General features: G+C 62.7%; 1 protein-coding gene across 1 annotated transcript; it reads right to left on the bottom strand.

The window, feature by feature from the left end:
* Positions 1 to 1,009: 1,009 nt before the first annotated feature.
* Positions 1,010 to 21,733, bottom strand: AXL (AXL receptor tyrosine kinase). Its single transcript, XM_072030024.1, is given in 23 exon segments — positions 1,010 to 1,151; positions 2,342 to 2,501; positions 5,184 to 5,293; positions 6,123 to 6,137; positions 6,140 to 6,259; positions 6,774 to 6,786; positions 7,129 to 7,175; positions 7,177 to 7,223; positions 7,324 to 7,404; positions 7,513 to 7,558; positions 7,560 to 7,612; positions 8,660 to 8,742; positions 8,831 to 8,963; positions 9,635 to 9,664; positions 10,471 to 10,605; positions 11,763 to 12,017; positions 13,054 to 13,252; positions 14,918 to 15,033; positions 15,111 to 15,191; positions 17,249 to 17,431; positions 17,511 to 17,611; positions 19,680 to 19,882; positions 21,594 to 21,733. Coding segments are annotated over 22 exon segments (2,250 nt in total). The 5' UTR covers positions 19,781 to 19,882; positions 21,594 to 21,733; the 3' UTR covers position 1,010.
* Between the last annotated feature and the right edge of the window lie 5,475 nt (positions 21,734 to 27,208).

Below are 27,208 nucleotides of genomic sequence, written 5' to 3'. Positions count from 1 at the left end.
AAGTCTTGGGGGGGGGTCCCAGAGATCTTGGGGGGGGTCCCAAAGGGATCGGGGTGCAGGGTTGAGGGGATCCCATTGGGGTTGGGGGGGATCCCATGGGGTTGGGGGGGGTCCCACGGGGCTGGGGGTGGGGGGGGATTTTGGGGGGGGTCCGGGGGTGTGGGGGGGGTCCTGTTTTTTTTGGGGGGGGTCCCAGAGATCTTGGGGGGGTCCCAAATGGATCTGGGTGCAGGGTTGGGGGGATCCCTGACGGATTGGGGTGTAGAAGGGGGGGGTCCCATGGGGCTGGGGGGTTTTGGGGGGGGGGTGTCCATTTTTTTTTGGGAGGGGGTCCTGGGGGTCTTGGGGGGGTCCCAGAGATCTTGGGGGGGGTCCCAAAGGGATTGGGGTGCAGGGTTGAGGGGATCCCATTGGGGTTGGGGGAATCCCATGGGGGTTGGGGGGGGTCCCACGGGGTTGGGGGATTTGGGGGGGGGTCCAGGGGTGGGGGGGGTCCTGTTTTTTTTTGGGAGGGGGTCCTGGGGGTCTTGGGGGGGTCCCAGAGGTCTTGGGGGGGGTCCCAAATGGATCAGTGGGCGGGGTTGGGGGGATCCAATGGGGTTGGGGGGGGTCCCACGGGGCTGGGGGTGGGGGGGGATTTTGGGGGGGGTCCGGGGGTGTTGGGGGGGTCCTGTTTTTTTTGGGGGGGGTCCCACAGGTCTTTGGGGGGGTCTCTGAGATCTGGGGGGGGATCCCAAGGGGATGAAGGGGTGTGGGGTTGGGGGGATCCCATGGGTTTGGGGGGGGTCCCACGGGGCTGGGGGTGGGGGGGGATTTTGGGGGGGGGTCCGGGGGTGTTGGGGGGGTCCTGTTTTTTTTGGGGGGGGGTTCTGGTGGTCTTGGGGGCTCCCAAATGGATCGGGGTGCGGGGTTGAGGGGATCCCATTGGGGTTGGGGGGGATCCCATGGGTTTGGGGGGGGTCCCACGGGGTTGGGGGATTTTGGGGGGGGTCCAGGGGTGGGGGGGTGACTCACAGGCGGGGGGGGCAGAGGGGGGGCGGTCGCAGGCGGTGTCCCTGGCGCAGGAAGTCGTAGATCTCGCTGTTCTCCACCCCCGGGTACGGGGTCTGGCCCCGCGTGGCGATCTCCCACATCGTCACCCCGAACGACCACTGGGGGGGCACGGGGGGGGTTGGGGGGGGCTGGGATCCACCCGGGAACCCCCTCCCATTGGCTGGGATCCGCCTGACGCCCCCTCCCATTGGTTGGGGGCTGGGATCTGCCCGGGAAGCCCTCCTATTGGTTGGATCCACCTGGGAACCCTTCCTATTGGCTGGGATCTGCCCAGGAATCCCCTCCCATTGGTTAGGATCCACCTGACGCCCCCTCCTATTGGTTGGGGGCTGGGATTTGCCTGGGAAGCCCTCCTATTGGCTGGGATCTGCCTGAGGAACCCGACCCATTGGCTGGGATCCACCTGACGCCCCCTCCCATTGGTTGGGAGCTGGGATCTGCCCAGGAATCCCCTCCTATTGGCTGGGATCTGGGATCCACCCGGGAACACCTCCCATTGGCTGGGATCTGCCTGGGAATCCCCTCTCATTGGTTGGGATCCACCCAGACACCCCCTTCTATTGGTTGGGACTGGGGGGTCCTGGGGGGTCCTGGGGGTTCTGGGGGGGTTTTGGGGGTTCTGGGGGGTCCTGGGTTTTCCTGGTGGTTTGGGGGGGTCCTGGGGGGTCCTGGGGGGTTTTGGGGGTCCTGGGGGGTCCCAGGTGGTCCTGGGGGGTCCTGGGGAGCCCTGGCGGTCCCGGGGGGTTCTGGGGGGTCCTGGAGGGTTTTGGGGGGGTCCTGGGGGTCCCGAGGGGTCCTGGGGGTCCCGGGGGTGTCTGGAGGGTCCTGGGTGGTCCTGGGTTTTCCTGGGGGTCCCGGGGGGTCCTGGGGGTCCAGGGGGAAACTGAGGGGGTCTGGGGGGGTCCTGAGGGATCCTGGGGGGTCCTGGGTTTTCTGGGGGGTCCTGGGGGGTCCTGGGGGGGTTTGGGGGTTCGGGGGGGTCCTGGGGGTCCTGGGGGGTTCTGGGGTGTCCTGGGTTTTCCTGTGGGTTTGGGGGGGTCCTGGGGGTCCCGGGGGGGTCTGGGGGGTCCTGGGGGTCCTGGGGGGTCCTGGGTGGTCCTGGGGGGTCCTGGGGGGGGGGTTGGGGTTTTGGGGGTTCTGGGGGGTCCTGGGGGTTCTGGGTGGTCCTGGGGGGTCCTGGGTTTTCCTGGGGGTCCCGGGTGGTCCTGGGTTTTCTTGGTGGTTTGGGGGGGTCCTGGGGGTCCTGGGGGGGGTCCCGGGGGGTGTCCCGGGGGGGTGGTCCCCTCACCACGTCGCTCTTGGTGGTGTAGACGCGGTCGGCCAGGCTCTCCAGGGCCACCCACTTGACGGGGACGGGGGCGACGCGGCCCTGCCGGTAGTACTGCCCCCCCCCCATCTGCTTCGACAGCCCGAAGTCGGCCACGCACACCCGCAGCCGCTCGTCCAGCCTGGGGGGGGGGCACCGACACCGTGTCACCGTCACCGTCACCATGTCACCGTCACCGTGACACCGTCACCACGACACCATGTCACCGTCACCATCACCACCATCACCGTGTCACCATGTCACCACCATCACCGTGTCACCACCATCACCACCACCATCGTGTCATCATGTCACCATCACCATGTCACCACCATCATGTCACCGTGTCACCGTCACCATTGTGTCACCATGTCACTGTCACCACGTCACCATGTCACTGTGTCACCGTCACTGTCACCATGTCACCATCACCATGTCACCACCATCACCACCACCATCGTGTCACCAAGGCACTGTCACCGTGTCACCATGTCACCGTGTCACCGTCACCATGTCACTGTCACCATGTCACCGTCACTGTGTCACCATGTCACCGTCACCATGACACCGTCACCGTGACACCGTCACCATGTCACTGTCACTGTGTCACTGTCACTGTGTCACCACGTCACCGTGACACCGTCACCATGTCACCACCATCACCGCGTCACCGTGTCACTGTCACCATGTCACCGTCACCGTGACACCGCCACACCATCACCGTGTCACCACTGTCACCACCCTCACCATGTCACCACGTCACCACTGTCACCGTCACCATGTCACCGTCACCGCATCACTGTGTCACCATCACCGTGACACCATCACCATGACACCACCGTCACCACCACCATCATGTCACCATGTCACCGTCACCGTGTCACCGTCACCATTGTGTCACCATGTCACTGTCACCATGTCACCACTGTCACCGTCACCGTGTCACCATCACCACCATCACCGTGTCACCATGTCACCGTGTCACCACCATCACCACCACCATTGTGTCATCATGTCACCATCACCATGTCACCATGTCACTGTCACCATGTCACCGTGACACCGTCACCATGTCACCATCACCATGTCACCACTGTCACCACCACCATCATGTCACCATGTCACCGACACCGTGTCACCGTCACCGTCACCATGTCACCACCATCACCGTGTCACCGTGTCACCACCATCACCACCACCATCGTGTCATCATGTCACCATCACCATGTCACCATGTCACTGTCACCGTCACCGTGACACCGTCACCATGTCACCACCATCATGTCACCATGTCACCGTCACCGTGTCACCGTCACCATTGTGTCACCGTGTCACTGTCACCATGTCACCACCGTCATCACCACCATGTCACCATGTCACCATGTCACCATGTCACTGTCACCGTGTCACCGTGACACCGTCACCATGTCACCATCACCATGTCACCACTGTCACCACCACCATCATGTCACCATGTCACCGTCACCGTGTCACCGTCACCATTGTGTCACCATGACACTGTCACCGCGTCACCGTGTCACTGTCACCATGACACCATCACCACGACACTGTCACCGTGTCACCACCATCACCACCATCGTGTCACCATGTCACTGTCACCGTGTCACCGTCACTGTGTCACCATCACCGTGTCACTGTCACCATGTCACCACTGTCACCACCACCATCGTGTCACCATGTCAATGTCACCATGTCACCATGACACCATCACCATGTCACCACCATCACCACCACCATCACGTCACCATGTCACCATCACTGTGTCACCGTGTCACCATCACCGCGACACCGTCACTGTCACCAAGTCACCGTCACCATGTCACCACTGTCACCACCATCACCATCACAGTGTCACTGTCACCGTGTCACCACTGCCACTACCATCACCATGTCACCGTGTCACCATCACTGTCATCGTGACACCCTCACCATGTCACCACCGTCACCATGTCACTGCCACCATGACACCGTGTCACCATGTCACCGTCACCGTGTCACCATCCCAGCCTCGGCTCCCCATCCCATCCCTGTCCCCAGTCTGGTCCCCATGTCCCTGTCCCCATATCCCATATCCCATGTCCCCCTGTCCCCATATCCCCCCCCCCAACGTCCCAATGTCCCCAATGCCCCCAACACCCCCAATGCCCCCAACACCCCCAATGCCCCCAATACCCCCAATACCCCCCGATGTCCCCAATGCCCCCATATCCCCCAATACCCCCCGATGTCCCCGATGTCCCCAATGTCCCCAATATCCCCCGATGTCCCCAACATCCCCAATACCCCCCAATGTCCCCAATGCTCCCAATGCCCCCAATATCCCCCAACGCCCCCAATGTCCCCTAATGTCCCCAATACCCCCCAATATCCCCCGAGGTCCCCAATACCCCCAATATCCCCAATATCCCCAATACCCCCCAATGTCCCCAATGCTCCCAATGCCCCCAATATCCCCCAACGCCCCCAATGTCCCCAACACCCCCCAATGTCCCCAATACCCCCAATGCCCCCAATACCCCCCAATACCCCCAACACCCCCAATGTCCCCAACACCCCCCCAATGTCCCCAATACCTCCCGACATCCCTGATGTCCCCAATGTCCTCCCCCATCCCTAATGCCCCCAATGTCCCCAATGTCCCCCAATGTCCCCGATATCCCCAATGTCCTCCCCCACCCCCAATGTCCCCAATGTCCCTATATCCCCCAGTATCCCCAATACCCCGATGTCCCCATATCCCCCAATGTCCCCAACACCCCCAATGTCCCCGCCGCCCCCACGGCCCCCGCGGCCCCGCACCCACATGCAGTTCCTGGCGGCCAGGTCCCTGTGCACGAAGTTCCGTTGGCTCAGGTAGGCCATCCCGGCCGCGATGTCGGCCATGAAGCCCACCAGCCTCCGCGTCGGCAGCGCCTGGGGGGGGGCACCGCGCTCGTCACCCCCCCGGGACCCCCACAACATCCCCCATCCCCCCAGATACCCCGCGAGACCCCAGAACTGCTGGGACCCCCCCCCCAAGACCCGCTCAGACCCCAAAGACCCCCATGATACTATAACCCCCCCCATGATCCCACAGCCCCCCCAAAGACCCCCAGAGACCCCCCAAAGACCCCCTGACCCCCCCAGCCCCCCTATTACCAACCCCATCCACCCCCAATACCCCATGCAACCCCCCCAACCCCCAAAACCCCCATCTCCCCCCAACCCCCCCTGACCCCCCCAAACCCCCCAAGACCCCCTGACCCCCCCGACCCCCCAGCCCCCCCAAACCCCCAGCCCCATTAATACCAACCCCATCCAACCCCCCCAATCCCCATCTCTCCCCAAACCCCTCAACCCCCCCAACCCACCCCAAACCCCCCCAAGTCCCCTGACCCCCCCAGATCCCCCCAGCCTCCCTGGCCCCCCCCAGACCCCCCAACACCAACCCCATCCACCCCCCAGCCCCCTCCAACCCCCCCCAACCCCCCAAATCCCCAGGAACCCCCAAACCCCCCATCTCCCCCTAACCCCCCCAAAACCCCCAGCCCCCCCAAATCCCCCAACCCCCCCAAGCCCCCCTGACCCCCCGACCCCCCAGCCCCCCCAAACCCCCAGCCCCATTAATACCAACCCCATCCAACCCCCCCAACCCCCAAAACCCCCATCTCCCCCCAACTCCCCCAATCCCCCCCAAACCCCCCTGACCCCCCCGACCCCCCTGACCCCCCCCGCCCCCCCCCCCCCGCCCCCCCCCGCTGACCACGGGGCTGTCCCCCCCAGGCGGGAGTAGAGCAGGAAGCTGTGCAGGTCGCCGTGCTTCATATAGGGCAGGATGACCACGGGGGCGGGGACCCCTCGGCCCCCCAGCTCTGCAGGCAGACCCCTGCCCCAAAAGGGGGGGGGGTCAGCACCCCAAATCCTGACCCCACCCCCCCAAAAAAATAATAAAAGCCACCCCACAAGGATCTGAGAGGCAATAGGAACAGGGAAATGGGGGCGCAGAGGAATGGGGGGGGGGTGACCTAATAGGGGGCAGACCCTAATAGGGGCTCAGACCCCAAAATGGGGTGCAGACCCTAATAGGGGTGCAGACCCTAATTGGGGGGCAGATCCCAATAAGGAGTGAAGACCCCAATAGGGGCTCAGACCCCAAAATGGGGTGCAGACCCCAATAGGGGCACAAACCCCAAAGGGGGGTGCAGACCCCAATAAGGAGGCAGACCCTAAAATGGGGTGCAGACCCTATTAGGGAGTGCAGACCCCAATAGGGAGCAGACCCCAATAGGGAGGAAGACCCTAAAATGGGGTGCAGACCCCATTAGGGGGGCAGACCCCAAAATGGGGTGCAGACCCCAAAGTGGGGTACAGAGCCTAATAGGGGTGCAGACCCTAATAGGGGTGCAGACCTTACTAGGGGGCAGACCCTAAAATGGGGTGCAGACCCTAATAGGGGAGCAGACCCCAATAAGGGTGCAGATCCTCCTGTGGCTCACAGACCCTAATTCAGGGTGCAGACCCTAATTAGAGGTATAGACCCCTATTGGGGTGCAGACCCTAATTTGGGGCTCAGATCCTAATTTGGGGCACAGACCCCAATTTGTGTCTCAGACCCTACCACATCCCGCAGACCCCAATGAGGTCACAGACCCTAATTAGGGGCTCAGACCCCAATAGGAGGACACCCCCCGTCCACCCCCACCCCCCTGAACCCCTCTGGCTTTTGGGGTCCCCGGGCCCCCCCTCTGTCTTTTGGGGTCCCCCCTCACCGATGAGGCTTCATGACATTGGGGTGGTCGAACTCCTTCATGCAGACAGGCCTCGCTCAGGAAATCCTCCAGCTCCCCCCGGCTGCAGATAGCGACTGGGGAGGGGGGGGGACACACAAATTTTGGGGTGGGGGGAGACCCCAAAAAGGTGTTTTTTTGGGGATTTTTTTTTGGGGGGTGGGGGTCGCGCTCACTTTTTCAGCGTCTTCACGGCCACCTTGAGGACGCAGTTGTCCTGGTTGAGCTGCCCCTCCATGACGGAGCCGAATTCCCCTTTTTTTTGGGGGGGAAAAAGGATTTTTTTTTTTTTTTTTTTTTTTTTTTTTTTGGGGTGGGGGTGCCCCTTTTTTTTTTTTTTTTGGGGTGGGGGCGTCACCCACCCTTCGCCCAGGGTCTTGCCCAGCGCCACGCGGTGCAGGAAGCTGTCCACCCATCACGTCCCGCAGCTTCTCCTTCAGCTCCTCGCTGATGCCCAGGCTGTTCACTGGGGGGGGGCATGGGGGGGCATGGGGGGGGCATGGGGGGTCATGGGGGGGTTTGGGGGGGTCATGGGGGGATCGTGGGGGGGTTATGGGGGGTATGGAGGGGTCATGGGGGGGGTATGGGGGGGTCATGGGGGTGGTATTGGGGGTCCTGGGGACTGTGGAGTCCACGGAATGGGGGGGGATGGAGTGGGGGGGGCAATGGGGTGTGGGGTATGGGGACATGGGGACCTTGGGGATGGGGTTTGGGGACATGGGTATAGGGTATGGGGACACGGGGACCTTGGGGACATGGGGATGTGGGGTGTGGGGTATGGAGACATGGGGACTTTGGGTATGGGGTTATGGGGACATGGGGACCTTGGGGGTGTGGGTATAGGGTATGGGGACATAGGGACCTTGGGTATGGGGACATGGGGACTTGGGATGTGGGGTGTGGGGTATGGGGACATGGGTATAGGGTATGGGGACATGGGGGCCTTGGGGACATGGGGATGTGGGGTATGGGGTATGGGGACATGGGGACCTTGGGGACCTGGGGTATGGGGTTACGGGGACATGGGGACCTTGGGTATGGGGTATGGGGACATGGGCATAGGGTATGGGGACTTGGGGACCTTGGGGATGGGGGTATGGGGTTATGGGGATATGGGGATGTGGAGTATGGGGTATGGGGACCTCAGGCATGGGGACATGGGGAACATGGGGCAAGGGGACCTGGGGACCTGGTTCATAGGGACATGGGGATATGGGGCATGGGGACACAGGAATAGGGACACCAGGGGCATGGGGACATGGGGACATGGGGACACGGGGATGTGGTGCATGGGGTCATGGGGACATGGGGACATGGGACATGGGGACATGGGGATATGGGGACATGGGGACATGGGGACATGGGGATGTGGTGCATGGGGACATGGGGTCATGGGGACATGGGGACATGGGGACCAGGTGTGCGGGGCCATGGGGTCATGGGGCATGGGGACGTGATCTATGGGGTCATGGGGACACGGGGCCATGGGGACACGGGGCCATGGGGACCTCACGGGTGGCCTCGGTGGTGCGGCGGCTGTAGGAGCTGCGCACGCGGTACTGCACCACCGGCTCCCCGCGGGGGGCGAACGCCTCCCTGGGGGGGGGCAGCGACAGGGTCGGGAGGGGATTTTTTTTGGGGTGGGGGACATGGGGGACAGATGGGGGGGGGACACCCCGCTCACCCGAAACGCGTCTCCTTGCGGCGCCGCCGCGCGGCCAGCGCGCCCAGTGCCAGCGCCAGCCCGGCCAGCATGCGAGGGCCAGCACCAGTCAGTAACCACCAGTCCCGGGACAGGGCTGGGGCGGGCAGCACCGCTGGGGGGGGGGGCGGGGGGGTAGGGGGCAAGGGGACACCCCCATGGGGTCAGCCTCGTGTCAAGACTTCAGCACGAGTTCCGAATCGCAGCCCAAATCCCAAATCCCCAGCCCAAATCCCAAATCGCAGCCCAAATCCCATTCTATTCCAGCCCCATCCAAATCCCAAATCGCAGCCTAAATCCCAAATCCCAGCCCAAATCCCATTCTATTCCAGCCCCATCCCAAATCGCAAATCCCAGCCTAAATCCCAAATCCCAGCCCAAATCCCATCCCCATCCCATCCCAAATCCCAGACTAAATCCCAAATCCCAGCCCAAATCCCAAATCTCATCCCCATCCTAAATCCCATCCCAAATCCCAAATCTCATCCCCATCCCAAATCCCATCCTGAATCCCATTCCATTCCATCCCCATCCCAAATCCCATCCCCATCCCACCCCAGATCCCAATCCCATCCCTATCCCGTCCCAAATCCCAAATCCCAGCCCAAATCCCATCCCCATCCCATCCCAGATCCCAATCCCATCCCTATCCTGTCCCAAATCCCATCCCAAATCCCATCCCACCCCAATCCCAGTCCCAACCCCACCCCAATCCCACCCCAAATCCCAATCCCAATCCCAACCCCAAATCCCAACCCCAATCCCACCCCGTTCCCGGCTCCTCACCGGGCTGTGTCTCTGACGGGGGCTCTCCAGCTGTGGGGACATCGGGGGGACATGGGGGATATCGGGGCCATGGGGACATCACGGGGACAGGTACGGGGATATTGGGGTGAGGGGGACATTGGGGTGACAAGGATATTGGGGCAATGGGGACATTGGGGTAATAGGGACATTGGGGTATTGGGGACATTGGGGTGATGGAGATGATGGGGTAATGGGGACATTGGGGACATTGGGGTGATGGGGACATTGGGGTAATAGGGACATTAGGGCGATGGGGACATTGGGGTGATGAGGACATTGGGGTCACAGGGACATTGGGGTTGGGGATGATGGAGTAATGGGGACATTGGGGTAATAGGGACATTGGGGTTCTGGGGATATTGGGGTGCTGGGGATGGTGGGGTAATAGGGACATTGGGGTGACGAGGACACTGGGGTTTTGGGGACATTGGGGTGATGAGGACTTTGGGGACATCAGGGTAATAGGGCTATTGGGGTGCTGGGGACATTGGGGTGCTGGGGACACTGGGGCAATGGGGACATTGGGGTAAGAGGGACATTAGGGTTCTGGGGACATTGGGGTGCTGGGGATGATGGGGTAATAGGGACATTGGGGTAATAGTGACATTGGGGACCTAGGGATTTGGGGACATTGGGGTGATGAGGACTTTGGGGACATCAGGGTAATAGGGCCATTGGGGTACTGGGGCCATTGGGGCAATAGGGTCATTGGGGTAATAGGGCCATTGGGGTAATAGGGACACTGGGGTCACTGGGGTGCTGGGGACATCGGGGCCGTTGTGGTGCCATCTATGGGGCCGTGGGGGGGGACTCACGGGCGAGCAGCAGCACGGGGGGGCTCCAGGGCCCGTCCCTGCCCCGGTGTAGGGGGAGACGCGCACCGAGAGGTTCCGCACGGCCAACACCGCTCCAGGGTCTTCTCCCTGAGCCAGCCCCACGTCCAGCACCACCTGGGGGGGCACGGGGGGGTTATGGGGTGGGGGGGGCATGGGGGGGGGCATGGGGGGGGCGTGGGGGGGTTATTGGGTGGTTATGGGGCTGGGGAGGGCTCTTAGGGTGAGTTATGGGTTATGGGGTCATGGGGTGGGTTATGGGGTGGGGGGGTCATGGGGGGGTTATGGGGGGAGTTATGGGGCTGGGGGGGTTATGGGGTGTGGGGGGGGCTCATAGGGTGAGTTATGGGTTATGGGGTCATGGGGTGGGTTATGGGGTGGGGGGGTCATGGGGGGCATGGGGGGGTTATGGGGCTGGGGGGGGCACGGGGGGGTTATGGGGTGGGTTATAGTGTGGGGGGGAGGCACGGGGGGGCTATGGGGGGGTTATGGGGCGGCGGATTATAGGGTGAGTTATGGGTTATGGGGTCATGGGGTGGGTTATGGGGTGGGGGGGGGCATGGGGGGGGCATGGGGGGTTATGGGGCTGGGGGGGGCACGGGGGGGTTATGGGGGGTTATGGGGCTGGGGAGGGCTCTTAGGGTGAGTTATGGGTTATGGGGTCATGGGGTGGGTTATGGGGTGGGGGGGATGGGGGGGGTTATGGGGGGAGTTATGGGGTGGGGGGGGACACGGGGGGACATGGGGGGGTTATGGGGGGGTTATGGGGCTGGGGAGCGCTTATAGGGTGAGTTATGGGTTATGGGGTCATGGGGGGGTTATGGGGTGGGGGGGGATGGGGGGGGTTATGGGGGGAGTTATGGGGTGGGGGGGGACACGGGGGGACATGGGGGGGTTATGGGGGGGTTATGGGGCTGGGGAGCGCTTATAGGGTGAGTTATGGGTTATGGGGTCATGGGGTGGGTTATGGGGTGGGGGGGGCATGGGGGGGGTAACGGGGGGTTATAGGGTGGGGGGGGTCATGGGGGGGCTATGGGATGGGGTCATGGGGGGGTTATGGGGCTGGGGAGGGCTCTTAGGGTGAGTTATGGGGTGGGGGGGTCATGGGGTGGACAATAGGGGGGAAGTGGAGGGGCAATGGGGTAATGGGTGGCAATGGGGTAATGGGGGGACAATGGGGCTGGGGGGGTCATGGGGTAAGTTATGGGGCTGGGGGGGTCATGGGAGGGGCAATGGGGGGCAAAGGGGGCAGTGGGGTAATGGGGGGGGTCAATGGGGGGGGCAATGGGGAGGGCAATTAGGGTTAATGAGGGGGGCAACGGGGGAATAATGGGGGAATGGGTCCCGGGGGGTGCTGGGGTCAGCGGGGTCCCGGGGGGGTCCCGGGGGGGTCACCTCGGGGCGGGGGCGCTGCGGTAGGCCAGGCGGTACCCCAGCCCCATTGAGCTGCCCCCGCGGCGCTGCCCAGCGCACGCGCGCCCGGCTCCCGTCCCGCTCCGCCGTCACGTTCTCGGGGGGGGCTCCCGGGGCTGGGGGGGGGGGCGTGAATAGGGTGTGGGGGGGGTTCAGAGTTCACCCCTGGTTTGGGTGACCCCCCCCAAGGCAGCCCTGCTGCACCCAGGGCTCCCCCAGTCCTCCCAGTGACACCCCATGGGAGATGGGGTGTCCCCCCCCCCAACCCAAATGGGACCCCAATATCCAGCCCCCCCCACCCCATAGGGACCCCATCCCCAAACCCCATGGGACCCCCATACCCAGCCCCCAATTCCCATAGGGTCAAGCCCCAAACCTCATGGGGACCCCAACATTTTGTCCCCCACCCCATATGGACCCAACCCCCCAACCCCATAGGGACCCCCCCATCCAGCCCCCCACCCCATAGGGACCCATCCCCATGGGGACCCCCCCCCCCAGCTCCCAATCCCCATAGCATCAAGCCCCCAACCCCACGAAGACCCCCACATTTCACCCCCCACCCCATAGGGACCCAACCCCATGGGAATGCCCCCATCCAGCCCCCCACCCCATAAGGACCCAAACCCCAACCCCATAGGGACCCCAGCCCCCACATCCCCATGGGGTCCCCCCCCAGCCCCCAATCCCCATAGAGTCAAGCCCCCAACCCCATGAAGACCCCACATCCAGACCCCCCACCCCATAAAGACCCCAATCCCCCCACCCCATAGGTACCCCATCCCCATGGGGTCCCCCCCCCAGCCCCCAATCCCCATAGGGTCAAGCCCCCAACCCCATGAAGACCCCCACATCCAGCCCCCCACCCCATAGGGACCCAACCCCATGGGAACCCCCCCATCCAGCCCCCCCACCCCATAAAGACCCCAATCCCCCCACCCCATAGGGACCCAACCCCATAGGGACCTCCCCATCCAGCCCCCCCACCCCATAGGGACCCCAGCCCCCCCAGCCCCATGGTGTCCCCCCCACCCAACCCCCAATCCCCATAGGATCAAGCCCCCAACCCTATGAGGACCCCCACATCTCGCCCCCCACCCCATAGGGACCCCCAAAATGCCCCAAAATGCCCCCAAAACGCCCCAAACTCACCCCCCTCCAGCGTGGCCATGGGCACCCAGTGGGTCCATGGGGAGGGGCCCCGGGCGCTGCGGCAGGAGACCCTCGCCCGGTAGGCGGCGTAGGGCCGCAGCCCCTCGATGCGGTGGGCGTAGGGGGGCACCAGCACCACGCGGTTGTACAGCCCCCCCCCCGGGGCCACGCTGCTCAGGTCCTCGGCCTCCCCCACCGCCTGCGGGTGGCCCCCAAACCCGTGGGTGACCCCAATCCCATGGGTGAACCCCAATATGGACACCAAGACCCCATAGATGACCCCAAGCCCGTGGATGACCCCAACCCCGTGGGTGACCCCAATAGGGACACCAAGACCCCATAGATGACCCCAAGCCCGTTGACCCTAGTAGGGACACCTAGAACCCGTGGGTGACCCCAAACCTGTGGGTGACCCCAATAGGGACACCAAGACCCCATAGATGACCCCAATCCCGTGGATGACCCCAATAGGGACACCTAGAACCCATGAGTGGCCCCAACCCCATGGATGACCCCAATGGGGACACCCAGACCCCATGGGTGACCCCAAACCTGTGGATGACCCCAACCCTGTGGGTGGCCCCAGTAGGGACACCTAGAACCCATGGGTGGCCCCAATCCCGTGGATGACCCCAATAGGGACACCTAGAACCCATGGGTGACCCCAATCCCATGGATGTCCCCAATAGGGACACCTAGAACCCATGGATGTCCCCAACCCTGTGGATGACCCCAATCCTGTGGGTGGCCCCAGTAGGGACACCTAGAACCCATGAGTGGCCCCAACCCCATGGATGACCCCAATGGGGACACCCAGACCCCATGGGGGACCCCAAACCTGTGGATGACCCCAACCCCGTGGGTGGCCCCAGTAGGGACACCTAGAACCCATGGTTGACCCAGAACCCATGGATGACCCCAATAGGGACACCTAGAACCTATGGGTGGCCCCAATCCCATGGATAACCCCAATGGGGACACCCAGACCCCATGGGGGACCCCAAGCCTGTGGATGACCCCAACCCCGTGGGTGGCCCCAGTAGGGACACCTAGAACCCATGGATGGCCCCAATCCCGTGGATGACCCCAATAGGGACACCCAGAACCCAATGGGGACACCCAGAACCCATGGTTGACCCCAAGCCCGTTGACCCTAGTAGGGACACCTAGAACCAGTGGGTGACCCCAACCCCGTGGGTGGCCCCAATAGGGACACCTAGAACCCATGGGTGGCCCCAATCCCGTGGATGACCCCAATAGGGACACCAAGACCCCATAGACGACCCCAAGCCCGTTGACCCTAGTAGGGACACCTAGAACCCGTGGGTGACCCCAAACCCTTGGGTGACCCCAATCCCATGGGTGGCCCCAATAGGGACACCTAAAACCCAAGGATGACCCCAACCCCATGGATGTCCCTATTGGGACACCCAAACCCCATGGGTTTCCCCAACCCCATGGATGTCCCCAACCCTATAGATGTCCCCAATAGGGACACCTGGCCCCCACGGATGACCCCACCCCATGGATGACCCCAATAGGGACACCCAGACCCCAGTAGGGACACCCAGACCCCAGTAGGGACACCTCAACCCATGGACATCCCTGCTGGACCCCACCCCTTTAACCCCCCCCCACCCCAAAGACCCCCACCCTGGGGTCACCCCCATAATGTCCCCAACCCCCCCCACCCCATATCCCCCCACCCCCCCCCCCAATTCCCACCTCCCCCCAACCACCCCATACAGGGGCAAATCCCAAAGGGGGGGGGCAAATCCCTCACTCCCTGGGGACAAAAACCCATTATTATTTTTTTTTTGGGGTGGGGGGGGGGACACGGTGACCCCCCCACCCCATTAATTACCTGTAGGGTGCAGGAGGACAGGGGGGCGTCCCCGCTGGCCCCCGGCTCCCACCTCACCTCCAGCCACCGCGGCCCCGGCTTCACCAGCGCCAGGTTTTTGGGGCGCTGGGGTACCACTGAGGGGGGGGGGGAAAAGATAATATGGACCCCCCCCCAGACCCCAAAAAAGCCCCCCGACCCCAAAAAACCTGACCGGTGACGGCGGCGGTGCGGGACGTGGTGACCCCCCGGGCGTTGTGGGCTTCGCAGGAGAAGGAGGCGCTGCGGTTCAGTCCTGGGGGGGGCACCGGGGGGGGGGGCAAAAATATTTTTTTGGGGGGTTTTAGGGGGTGGGGGGCACCCCGGGGTCGGGGGGAGTGTAGGGAAAGTGGCAGGGTCGGGGGGTGGGAGAGGGTGGGGGGGGAAAAGGGGGGGTAGAGGAAGGGGGGGGCACAAAGGGGGGGGTGAAAAAAAGGGGGGGGCTTAAAAAAAAGGGGGGGTAAAGGGGGGGGAAAAGGGGGGGGAAAATGGGGGGCCATGGGGAGGGGGTGAAAAATGGGGGGCAGAAAAGGGGGGGCGAAAAGGGGGGGGCACAAAAAGGGGGGCAGAAAAGGGGGGGCGAAAAGGGGGGGGCACAAAAAGGAGGGGCAAAAGGGGGGCAAAAGAAGAGAGGGGGGTACAAAAAGGGGGGGCACAAAAAGGGGGGTGCTCAAAGGGGGGGCACAAAAGGGGGTGCAAAAAAGGGGGGGTACAAAAAAGGGGGGCAAAAAGTGGGGGGCACAAAAAGGGGGGAGCAGGGTGCATATATGGGGGGGGAGCAGATACGGGGGGGTCACCAAGACCCAAAACCACCCCCCCTGCCCCCCCGTCCCCCATTCCCCCCCCCCACAATGCCCCCATGTGTCATGCCCCCCCCCATCCCCTGCCCCCCCCCCTCCCCGTCCCCCCCCCAGTGACTCACGGCACCGTCACCTCCGGCCACCCGCTGCCCCCGCTCGTCACCCCCCCCCCCCGGGACAGGAATGTGCCCCCCCCCCCCCAGCACCAGCACCCGTTGCACCCGGACCACTGCACCCTGATCCCCCCCCGCACCCCAAAACCCTCATTCTACCCCAAAACCCCCATTGTGCCCCAAAACCCCATTGCACCCCAGCCCCAAATTACACCCCAAATCCCCTTTGCACCCCAAAAACCCCATCGCACCCCAAAACCCTCATTGCACCCCAGCCCCAAATTGCACCCCAAACCCCCATCACACCCCCAAACCCCATTACACCCCAAAAGCCCCATTATGCCCCAAAACCCCATTACACTCCCAAACCCCATTCCACCCCAAAACCCCATTACATCCCAAAACCCTCATTGCACCCCAAAACCCCATCACACCCCAAAAAACCCATTGCACCCCAAAACCCTCATTACACCCCAAAACCTTCATCGCACCCCAAACCCTATTACACCCCAAAAACCCCATTGCACCCCAAAAATCCCATCACACCCCCAAAACTCCATTGTACCCCAAATCCCCACTGTACCCCAAAACCCCATTACACTCCCAAACCCCATCACACCCCAAAACCCCATTACATCCCCAAACCCCATCACACCCCAAAAACCCCATTGCACCCCCAAACCCCATCACACCCCAAACCCCATCACACCCCAAAAACCCCATTACACCCCAAAACCCCCATCACACCCCAAAACCCCATCGCCCCCGAAACCCTCATTGCACCCCAAAACCCCATTGCACCCCAAAAACCCCACTACACCCCAAAACCCTCATTGCACCCCAGCCCCAAATTGCACCGCAAACCCCATCACACCCCAAAAACCTCATTGCACCCCAAAACCCCATCACACCCCCAAACCCCATCACACCCCCAAACCCCGTTACACCCCGAAACCCCATTACACCCCAAAAACCCTGTTACACCCCAAAACCCTCATTGCACCCCAGCCCCAAATTGCACCCCAAACCCCATTACACCCCAAAAACCTCATTGCACCCCAAAACCCCATCACACCCCAAAACCCCATTACGCCCCAAAACCCCACTAAACCCCAAAACCCCCATCACACCCCAAAACCCGAAACCCTCATTGCACCCCAAAGCCCCATTGCACCCCAAAAACCCCATCACACCCCCAAAACCCCACTACACCCCAAAACCCTCATTGCACCCCAAAACCCATCACACCCCAAAAACCCCATTACACCCCAAGACCCCCATTACACCCCAAAACCCGTTACACCCCAAAAACCCCCATTGCACCCCCAAACCCTTATTATACCCCAGATTCCCATCGCACCCCAAAAACCCCCAAAACCCCCCGAGCCCCCCGAACCCACCGGCCAGCACCAGCGTGGAGGGGGCGCGCGCCAGGGGCTCGAGCAGGGAGTTGAGGGGGGCCCCGTCCCGCAGCCAAATCACCCGCACGGGCTCGGGGGGGCCGCGGGCGCCGCAGCTCAGGTTGAAGGGGGTGTCAGCCCCCACCTCCAGGTCCTGCGGCTCCTCCAGGAAGAAGGGCAGCCCTAACGGAGGCCGGGGGGGGGGGGTGAGCGGTTTTGGGGGGGGGGTCACGGGGGGTGCCCCCCACCCATGGGTGCTCACCCTCCAGCTGCAGGTGAGCCTCGGTGGACAGCAGCTGCTCGCCGCCGGCACGCACCCAGCACTGGTAGCGCCCCGCGTCCGACAGCTGCACGGCCGGGATGCTGCAAGGGGGGGGGGCATGGGTCAGGTGGGGGAGGCATGGGGGGGCGTGAGAGGGAGGCGTGGGGTGACACAGGGTGACGTGGGGTGGTGCACGGTGGGACAACACGGAGCAATGCGGCGTGGTGCGAGGTGGCACGGTGCAAGGTGGCACGACGCGGTGCAACGGGGCATGATGTGGTGCAATGTGGCATGACATGGTGCAAGGTAGCATGACAAGGTGCAACACAACACAACACGGTGCAACATGGCATGGCATGGTGCAACGTGGCACGATGTGGTGCAATGTTGCATGGCATGGTGCAACACAGCACGACATGGTGCAACATGGCATGGCACGGTGCAATGTGGCACGATGTGGTGCAACATAGCACGACATGGTGCAACATGGCATGGCACGGTGCAATGTGGCACGATGTGGTGCAATGTTGCATGGCATGGTGCAACACAGCATGACATGGTGCAACATGGCATGACATGGTGCAACATGGCATGATGCGGTGCAGTGTTGCATGGCATGGTGCAACACAGCACGACACGGTGCAACATGGCATGGCACAATGTGCAATGTGGCATGATGCGGTGCAACATAGCATGACATGGTGCAACATGGCATGGCACGGTGCAACGTGGCACAACACGGTGCAACGTGGCATGATGTGGTGCAATGTTGCATGACATGGTGCACCACAGCATGACGCAGACGTGGTATGATGTGGTGCAATGTGGCATGACATGGTGCAACATGGCATGGTGGAAGGTGGCACGATGCAACATGGCATGGCATGGCACAGGACAGTGCAAGACGATATGGTGCAAGATGATGCAGTGCAACACGGCACGGTGCAACACAGCACGGTGCAATATGTCATGGCGCAACACAACAGAACATGGTACAAGCTGCAACACAGCACAGTGCAACACAGCACAGTGCAACACAGCAGAGCATGGCACAGCATGATGCAACATGGCCTGGTGTGATACAGGATGCAACACGAGATAGCACGGCACGGGACAGCGCAAAACATCATGGTGCAAGATAACACAGAACGGCACAGCACGGTGCAACACATCACAGTGCAAAACAACAGAGCATGCATGGCATGTCAAAGTGCAACACGTCATGGTGCAAAATGACAGAGCATGCATGGCATGGTGCAATAAATCAGTGCAATAAATCACGGTGCAAAACAACAGAGCACAGCACGTCACGGTGCAACACATCACGGTGCAACACAACAGAACATGGCATGTCCTGGTACAATAAATCATGGTGCAATAAATCACAGTGCAACACGTCACGGTGCAAAATGAAAGAGCATGCATGGCACATCACAGTGCAATAGATCACGGTGCATCATGGTGCAACACATCATGCCCCCATGTCACAGTGCAATAAGTCATGGTGCACCATGTCATGGTGCAACACATCACGGTGCAAAACAGAGCATGCATGGCATGTCACGGTGCAATAAATAACAGTGCAATAAATCACGGCGCAATAAATCACGGTGCAACACGTCATGGTGCATCACATCACAGCGCAACACGTCACGGCGCAAAACAGAGCATGCATGGCATATCGCAGTGCAATAAATCACGGTGCAATAAACCACGGTGCACCACGTCACAGTGCAATAAATCAAAATGCACCATGTCACAGCGCAAAACGTCACGGTGCAAAACAGAGCATGCATGGCATGTCACGGTGCAATAAATCACGGTGCAACACGTCACGGTGCAACACGTCACGGTGCAAAATGACAGAGCATGCATGGCATATCACAATGCAATAAATAACGGTGCAATAAATAATGGTGCAATAAACCACAGTGCAATAAATCAAGGTGCAACACGTCACGATGCAACACGTCACGGTGCAAAATGTTGAGCATGCATGGCATGTCACGGTGCAATAAATAACGGTGCAATAAATAACGGTGCAATAAATAACGGTGCAATAAACCACGGTGCAATAAACCACGGTGCAATAAACCATGGTGCAATAAACCACGGTGCCCGCTGCCCAGCACTGCGCCCCCCCCTGCCCCCCCCCCCCGTGGCTCTCACCTGAGCTCGCTGGTGCCCAGCCAGACGTCGTCGCTCAGCGGCACCTGCGCCTGGTCGCTGTCGGCCAGCTCGAGGGGGAGCCCGTCGCGCCGCCACCCCATTTCGGGGGGATCGCCCCCCCCCGAGCCCGGCACCGGCACCGCAGCCGCACCGCTTTGCCAGCGAGGAGGTGACGTTGGAGGGGTTCTCCAGGAACACCAAGCCTGGGGGGGGGGGGGGGGGGACAGCTAGGAGGTGCAATCGCCCCCCCTCCTCGGAAAGGGACCCCCTACTTTAAAAAGGACCCCCCCCAAAAAAAAGGGGGCCCTGTATTAAAAAGGGGGAGCCCCTAATGCAAGAAGGGACACCCCCCCCCCCGCCAAAAAGGGACCCCCCCGCCCAAAAACAGATCCCTATTTTGAAAAGGGACCCCCCCCAAAAAAAAGGGACAATCCCCCTCTCAAAAAAGGGACCCCCCCGAAAAAAAAAGGGACAATCCCCTGTTCAAAAAGGGACCCCCCCCAAAAAAGGGACTCCCTCTTTTAAAAAGGGGCACCCCCCAAAAAAAAGGGACCCCCCCTCAAAAAAGGGACAACCCCCCCTTATAAGAGGGACCCCTACTTCATAAAGGGACCCCCCCAAAAAAAGGGGCCTCCCCCCCAAAATGGGACACCCCCCCCCTCCAAAAGGGACCCCCCCAAAAATAAGAGACCCCCCCTCTCTCCCCAAGCCCTGATGGCAACGGGTTTGGGGGGGGGGCACCGGAGACACCTGGGTGCCGGGGGGGGTTGGAGGGGGGGGGGGCGTGGGAAGGGAAGCGGGGGCTAGGGCCCCGCCCGCCGCCCTCCCCCGGGAGCTTTGAGGCATCCCCGGCATCTGGGCCCCCCCCCCGGGACCCCCCCTCGGTCCTCTCCGTGTGTCCCCCCCCCTCTATGGGGCGCCAGGGTGGGGCCGTCACGAGCCAGATGTCTGGCCCTGGGACATGGGCGGTGCCCCCCCCCACCCTGTGACCCCCCCACACCCACCCTGTGCCCCCCCCCCACCCTGTGACCCCCACTCTGTGCCCCCCCCCCCCCCCCGCCCAAATTCCCACTTCCCAGCCTGGGGGAAACTGAGGCACGGAGGGGTTGGGGGGGCCCCCCCAAGTGCCCCCCCCCCCAAAAAAAAAATTCATAAAAATGTTCCCAAAAAGCCCCCCCCCCCAGCTGTGTCCCCCCCCCCCCACCGTGGTTAGCCAAAATGGGGACACCCCAAAAGGGGGGGGGCAAGGGGTTGTCCCCAAAAGGACCCTTCTAAAGCCCCCCCCCAAAAAACTTCCCCCCAGGGTGACCCCTCCAAAGAGCCCCCCCCAAAAGAGCCCCCCCCAAAAGGGTTCCCCCAAACCCCCCCTCCCAAGGACCCCCCCCAAAAGACCTCCCCCAAGGCCCCCCCCCAGAAAGGGACCTCCCCAAATCCCCCCCTATAGGGGGGGGTCTCCCAAAAGAGCCCCCCCAAAAGCCCCCCCCCAGGGGCATCCCCAAAGCCTCTCCCCCCAAAACATCCCCCCGGGCCCCCCCCCTTAAAAAAAAATCCCCCCCAAAAACAAAAACTCCCCCCCAAAAAAAAAAAAAATCCCCCCCCCAAAAAACAAAAACTCCCCCCCCAAACAAAAAAACAAAAACCACCCAAACAAACCCAAAACCGCCCCCTTCGAGCAACTTTTCCCATTTTCTCCAAGTTTTGCCCCAAAATGACTCCCCCTAAAAAAAAATAACCCCCCCCCAAAACGAAAAATCCCCCCCCCCCAAAAAAACAAAAACACCAAAAACCACCCAAACAAACCCAAAACCGCCCCCTTCGAGCGACTTTCCCCGTTTTCTTCAAGTTTTGCCCCAAAATGACCCCCCCCTAAAAAAAATAACTCCCCCCCCCCCCGTGCCCCCCCCCCCCATTTACCGCTCGGGGCCGGGTCGGTGCCGAGGGCGGCGGCCGCCAGCAGCGCCAGCAGCGCGGGGCTGAGTCGCGACATCGCGGCCGCTATCGCGACAGGGACCCCGCCAGCGGCACCGGCACCGGCACCGGGACGCTGGGGGGGGGGGTTCCTGGGTGGGGGGGGGGGGCGGGGGGGGGCAGGGGTTAAGGGGGAGGAGGAGGAGGAGGAGGAAGAAAGTTTGGGGCTGGGACGGCTCCGGCCGCGCCCGAGGGGGGGGCCCAGGAAGGGGGGGGGTGGGAAGGGGGGGGGGAACTGGGAAGGGGGGGGGGGGACTGGGAGGGGGGAATCCGAACTGGGAGTGGGAGGGGGTAACTGGGAACGGGTAAACTGGGAGAGGATGGGTTCGGACTGGGAGCGGGGGGGGGGTAAACTGGGAGGAGGGAGTCCAAATTGGGAGAGGGAGGGGGTAACTGGGAGGGGGAGGGGGTAAACTGGGAGGGGGGAGTCCGAACTGGGAGCGGGAGGGGGTAACTGGGATGGGGGAGGGGTAACTGGGAGAGGGAAGGGGTAAACTGGGAGGGGGGGAGTCCGAACTGGGAGCGGGGAGGGGGTAAACTGGGAGCGGGAGGGGAGAACTGGGAGAGGGAGGGGGTAACTGGGAGGGGGGAATCCGAACTGGGAGTGGGTAAACTGGGAGATGGGGAGTCTGAACTGGGAGCGGGAGGGGGTAAACTGGGAGAGGGAGGGGGCTAACTGGGAGGGGGAGTCTGAACTGGTAGCAGGGAGGGGTTGAAATGGAGGGGGGGAGTCCAAACTGGGAGTGGGAGGGGGTAAACTGGGAGAGGGAGGGGGCTAACTGGGAGAGGTTGGGTCCGAACTGGGAGCAGGAGAGGTTAAACTGGGAGCGGAAGGGGGCAAACTGGGAGCTGGAGGGGGTAAACTGGGAGAGACTGGGTCTGAACTGGAGAGGTTTGGTCCAAACTGGGAGTGGGAGGGAGCAAACTGGGAGCTGGAGGGGTAAACTGGGAGGGATGGGGGTGAACTGGGTGCGGAGAGGGGGCAAACTGGGAGAGGGGGAGTCTGAACTGGGAGCGGGGGGAGGCAAACTGGGACTGGGTAAACTGGGAACGGTGGGGGGGAGGTCTCAAACTGGGACTGGGGGGACTCTACTTGGGGGGGGGGGCGAACTGGGGACCCCCAAACTGGGACTGGGATGGAGCTGGGGGGGGGGGGAGACACTGAACTGGGAACGGGGGAGCCCAAACTGGGAGCAGGGCCCCCAAACTGGGAGCAGGGCCCCCAGACCAGTCCAGGAGGCAGCGGGGGGGGGCCCTGGGCACTTCCTGCCCCCTCTCATACCGAAAGGGGAAGGGGCTGTGCCCCCCCCCCGGCCCCCCCCCGGGGATTTTTGCCCCCCCCCCCCAGGGGATTTTTGCCCCCCCCCCCCCCCGGGCTCCAGTTCCCCCCCGGGGCCCGATCCGGGGTGCTCAGAGCCCCCCCCCCCCCAGCAGGGCCCCCCCCAGCTCCTGTGCACCCCGTGCAAGGGTTTGCACGCCCCGTGCAACACCAACGTGCCCCGTGCAATGCTGGTGCACGCTGTGCAAGGCTTGCACACCCCGTGCAAGGTTAATGCAACCTGTGCAAGTCTTGCACACTCCATGCAACACCAACATGCCTTGTGCAACCTCAATGCACCCCGTGCAACTCTTGCACACTCGATGCACCACCAGCACACTCCATGCAAGCTTGTTGCACCCCAGTCAAGGCTTGCACACTCGATGCACCACTGGCGTGCCCTGTGCAAGCTCGGTGCACCCTGTGCAAGCCTTGCACACTCAATGCACCACCAGCGTACCCTGTGCAAGCTCAATGCACCCCGTGCAACTCTTGCACACTCGATGCACCACCAGCACACTCCATGCAAGCTTGTTGCACCCCAGTCAAGGCTTGCACACTCGATGCACCACTGGCGTGCCCTGTGCAAGCTCGGTGCACCCTGTGCAAGCCTTGCACACTCAATGCACCACCAGCGTACCCTGTGCAAGCTCAATGCACCCCGTGCAACTCTTGCACACTCGATGCACCACCAGCACACTCCATGCAAGCTTGTTGCACCCCAGTCAAGGCTTGCACACTCGATGCACCACTGGCGTGCCCTGTGCAAGCTCGGCGCACCCCGTGCAAGTCTTGCACACTCAATGCACCACTGGCACGCCCCGTGCAAACTCGGTGCACCCCAATCAAGCCTTGCACACTCAATGCACCACTGGCACGCCCAGTGCAAGCTCAGAGCACCCCAATCAAGCCTTGCACGCTCAATTCATTACTAACATGCCTTGTGCAACCTCATTGCACCCCGTGCAACTCTTGCACATTCAATGCACCACTGGTACACCCCGTGCAAGCTCAGAGCACCCCGTGCAAGCCTTGCACACTTGATGCACCACCAGCACGCCCCGTGCAAGCTCAGAGCACCCCAATCAAGTTGCACACCCTGTGCAACACTGGCACACCCCATGAAAGCTCAGTGCACCCCAATCAAGCCTTGCACACCCTGTGCAACCTCAATGCACCCCGTGCAAGCCTTGCACACTCAATGCACCACCAGCGTACCCTGTGCAAGCTCAATGCACCCCAATCAAGCCTTGCACACTCGATGCACCACCGGCACGCCCCGTGCAACCTCAATGCACCCCGTGCAACTCTTGCACGCTCAATGCACCACTGGCACACCCTGTGCAAGCTCAGAGCACCCCGTGCAACTCTTGCACGCTCAATGTACCACCGGTGCACCCCAATCAAGCCTTGCACACTCGATGCACCACCGGCACGCCCCGTGCAAACTCAGTGCACCCCAATCAAGCCTTGCACACCCTGTGCAAGCTCAATGCACCCCGTGCAAGCCTTGCACACTCGACACACCACCGGCACGCCCCGTGCAAGGCCGCCGGGCCCCGTGTGCCACCAGCAGCCCCCGTGTGACACCGCGGCTTGCGCAACGGGCGGAGGCGGCGCGGGGGGAGCGCGGCTGCGCCCAGGCATTTCCTGCCGCCCCCTCGCCAAGCAGCGCGGGTGCCCCCCCCACACACTTTGTCACCCCCCCCCCCGTTGGCACCAGGCGGTGGGTGCCATGCGGAAGACCTGTTTTTGCCGGTTTTCACCCCAAAATCTGGCCGTGGTGCTGCTGGGGGGGGGGCTCGGCACCGCGTGGCGCAGGGGCGCAGCGATGGGATGGGGACACGGGGAGGGGGACACGGGAGGGGGACACGGGGAGGGGGACATGGGGATGCACCCACTTGGGGACGGGGGTCCCGGAGCCCCCCAGGGCCCCCCCACCCTCATCGCTGTCCCCCCCCCTCGCCCAGGAACTGGCTGTGCTCCCGGTGACGCCGGCGGCACCGAGCCAGCGGGGCCGGGGATGGGGCCAGGGCTCCTGGTGCCACCGGGATGGGGACAAAGGGGACAGGGCTGGGGACAAGGGGACGGGGAGGGGGCCACGGGGACGGGGAGGGGGCCACGGGGACGGGGAGGGGGCCGCGGTGGGTGAGGGAGGGCGCGGGCCGCGGTGACGGCAGCGTTGGCAGGGGCCCGGGGGGTGACATCAGGCGGCGGCGGCGTGCGCCAAGGCAGCTGCGCCGGGGCTGAGGCCCCGAGGCGGGGACGCGGCGCTGGGGACACCGCTGGGGGGTCACCAAATTGGGGTCACCGGGATGGGGTCACCGCCATGGGGTCACCGGGATGGGGTCACCGGGATGGGGTCACCACCATGGGGTCACCGGGATGGGGTCACCAGGATGGGGTCACCCGGATGGGGTCACCACCATGGGGTCACCGGGATGGGGTCACCGCCGTGGGGTCACCCGGATGGGGTCACCAAATTGGGGTCACCGGGATGGGGTCACCGCCATGGGGTCACCCTGATGGGGTCACCAAATTGGGGACGTTGTGTTGGGGACACCACCTGCGCGATGCCACGCCGTCATCCGGAGATTTGGGGTCCCCCTGCTTTAGGGTTTTGGGGTCCCTTTCCTTAAGGGGATATTGGGGACAGGGGGTCCCCATCCCCTTTGTCAGCTCTACGGGGGTGTTGGGGTCCCCTCCTGGGTGGTCTTGGGGACACCGGGGCATGGGGATAGGGACAGGGGTTTGGGGGCATGGAGAGGGGTTTGGGGACACGGAGAGGGATTTGGGGACATGGAGAGGGGTTTGGGGACATGGGGAGGGGTTTGGGGACATGGAAAGGGGTTTGGGGACACAGAGAGGGGTTTGGGGACATGGAGAGGGGTTTGGGGACATGGAGAGGGGCTTGGGGACAGGCACAGGGACGCGCACAAAGCCTTGGGGACGAGCACTGGGGTCTTGGGGACACGCAGCAGGACACGGGGCCGTGCAAAATCGGACACGGGGACGGACCCCAGGGTTTGGGGACAGAGCCCAGGACACGGGGACAGACACCAGGACACGGGGACGGACCCCGGGGCACGGGGCCAGCCTCGTGCCACCGCAGGTGCCGGTGTTGTTTGCACGCCGGGCGCTGCCGGCGGCTCACGTGGGGGGGCCCGGCCCGGTTGTGCAACGCCCGCACTGGAAATTTCCGTGCAAGGGGGGGGGGCCCCGAACCGTGCCGGACCCCCCCCCCCCGGGGCTCGAGTGTTTTCGGGAGCGAGCACAAAGCGGTGCTGAAACCCGGCCCGAAATCTGGCCCCTGGTGCCCCCCCCGAGACCCCCATGGGGGTTCTGACCCCCCAATGCATGGGGACCCCCCCCATGAGTGGGGGTCTAGGGCGGTTTTTGGGGGCCAGGAGGTTTTATTTTCGTAAAATGTCCCCTGTTGAGTGTCCCCAATTGGGTGTCCCCCTTAAGCATCCCCCCAAAAATGTCCCCAATTGGGTGTCCCCCTTGAACACCCCCCATAAAATGTCCCCCAATTGAGTGTCACCAAATGGGTGTCCCCAAATGGGTGTCCCCCATGGAGCATCCCCCAAAAATGTCCCCCCTAAAATGTCCCCAATTGGGTACCCCCCTTGAACACCCCCCATAAAATGTCCCCCAGTTGAGTGTCCCCAATTAGGTGTCCCCAATTAAGCGTCCCCCATAAAATGTCCCCAATTGGGCGCCCCCTTGAACACCCCCCGTAAAATGTCCCCAATTAAGTGTCCCCAAATGAGTGTCCCCAATTAATCATCCCCCATAAAATGTCCCCCATAAAGTGTCCCCCAATTGAGTGTCCCCAAATGGGTGTCCCCAATTAAACACCCCCCATAAAATGTCCCCAATTGGGTGCCCCCTTGAACACCCCCCATAAAATGCCCCCCCGTTGAGTGTCCCCCATGGAGCTGCTTGGGGACAGGGTGCTCAGGGGACACGGTGCTTGGGGTCACGCATGGCACAGTGCTTGGGGACACGCTGCTTGGGGACACGGTGCCCATGGACACACTACTTGGGGTCACGCATGGCACAGTGCTCGGGGACACTACTTGGGGACACAGCTTGGGGACACAGCTTGGGGACACTACTTGGGGACACTGCTTGGGGACACTATTTGGGGACACTGCTTGGGGACACCGCTTGGGGACACTACTTGGGGACACCCTGCTTGGGGACACTGCTTGGGGACACTACTTGGGGACACCCTGCT

The sequence above is a fragment of the Anas platyrhynchos genome, chromosome 33 (genome assembly GCF_047663525.1).
Source record: "Anas platyrhynchos isolate ZD024472 breed Pekin duck chromosome 33, IASCAAS_PekinDuck_T2T, whole genome shotgun sequence".
NCBI lineage: Eukaryota > Metazoa > Chordata > Aves > Anseriformes > Anatidae > Anas > Anas platyrhynchos.
The sequence above is the reverse complement of the archived record's forward strand: the minus strand, read 5'-3'. Positions and strand labels throughout refer to the sequence as shown.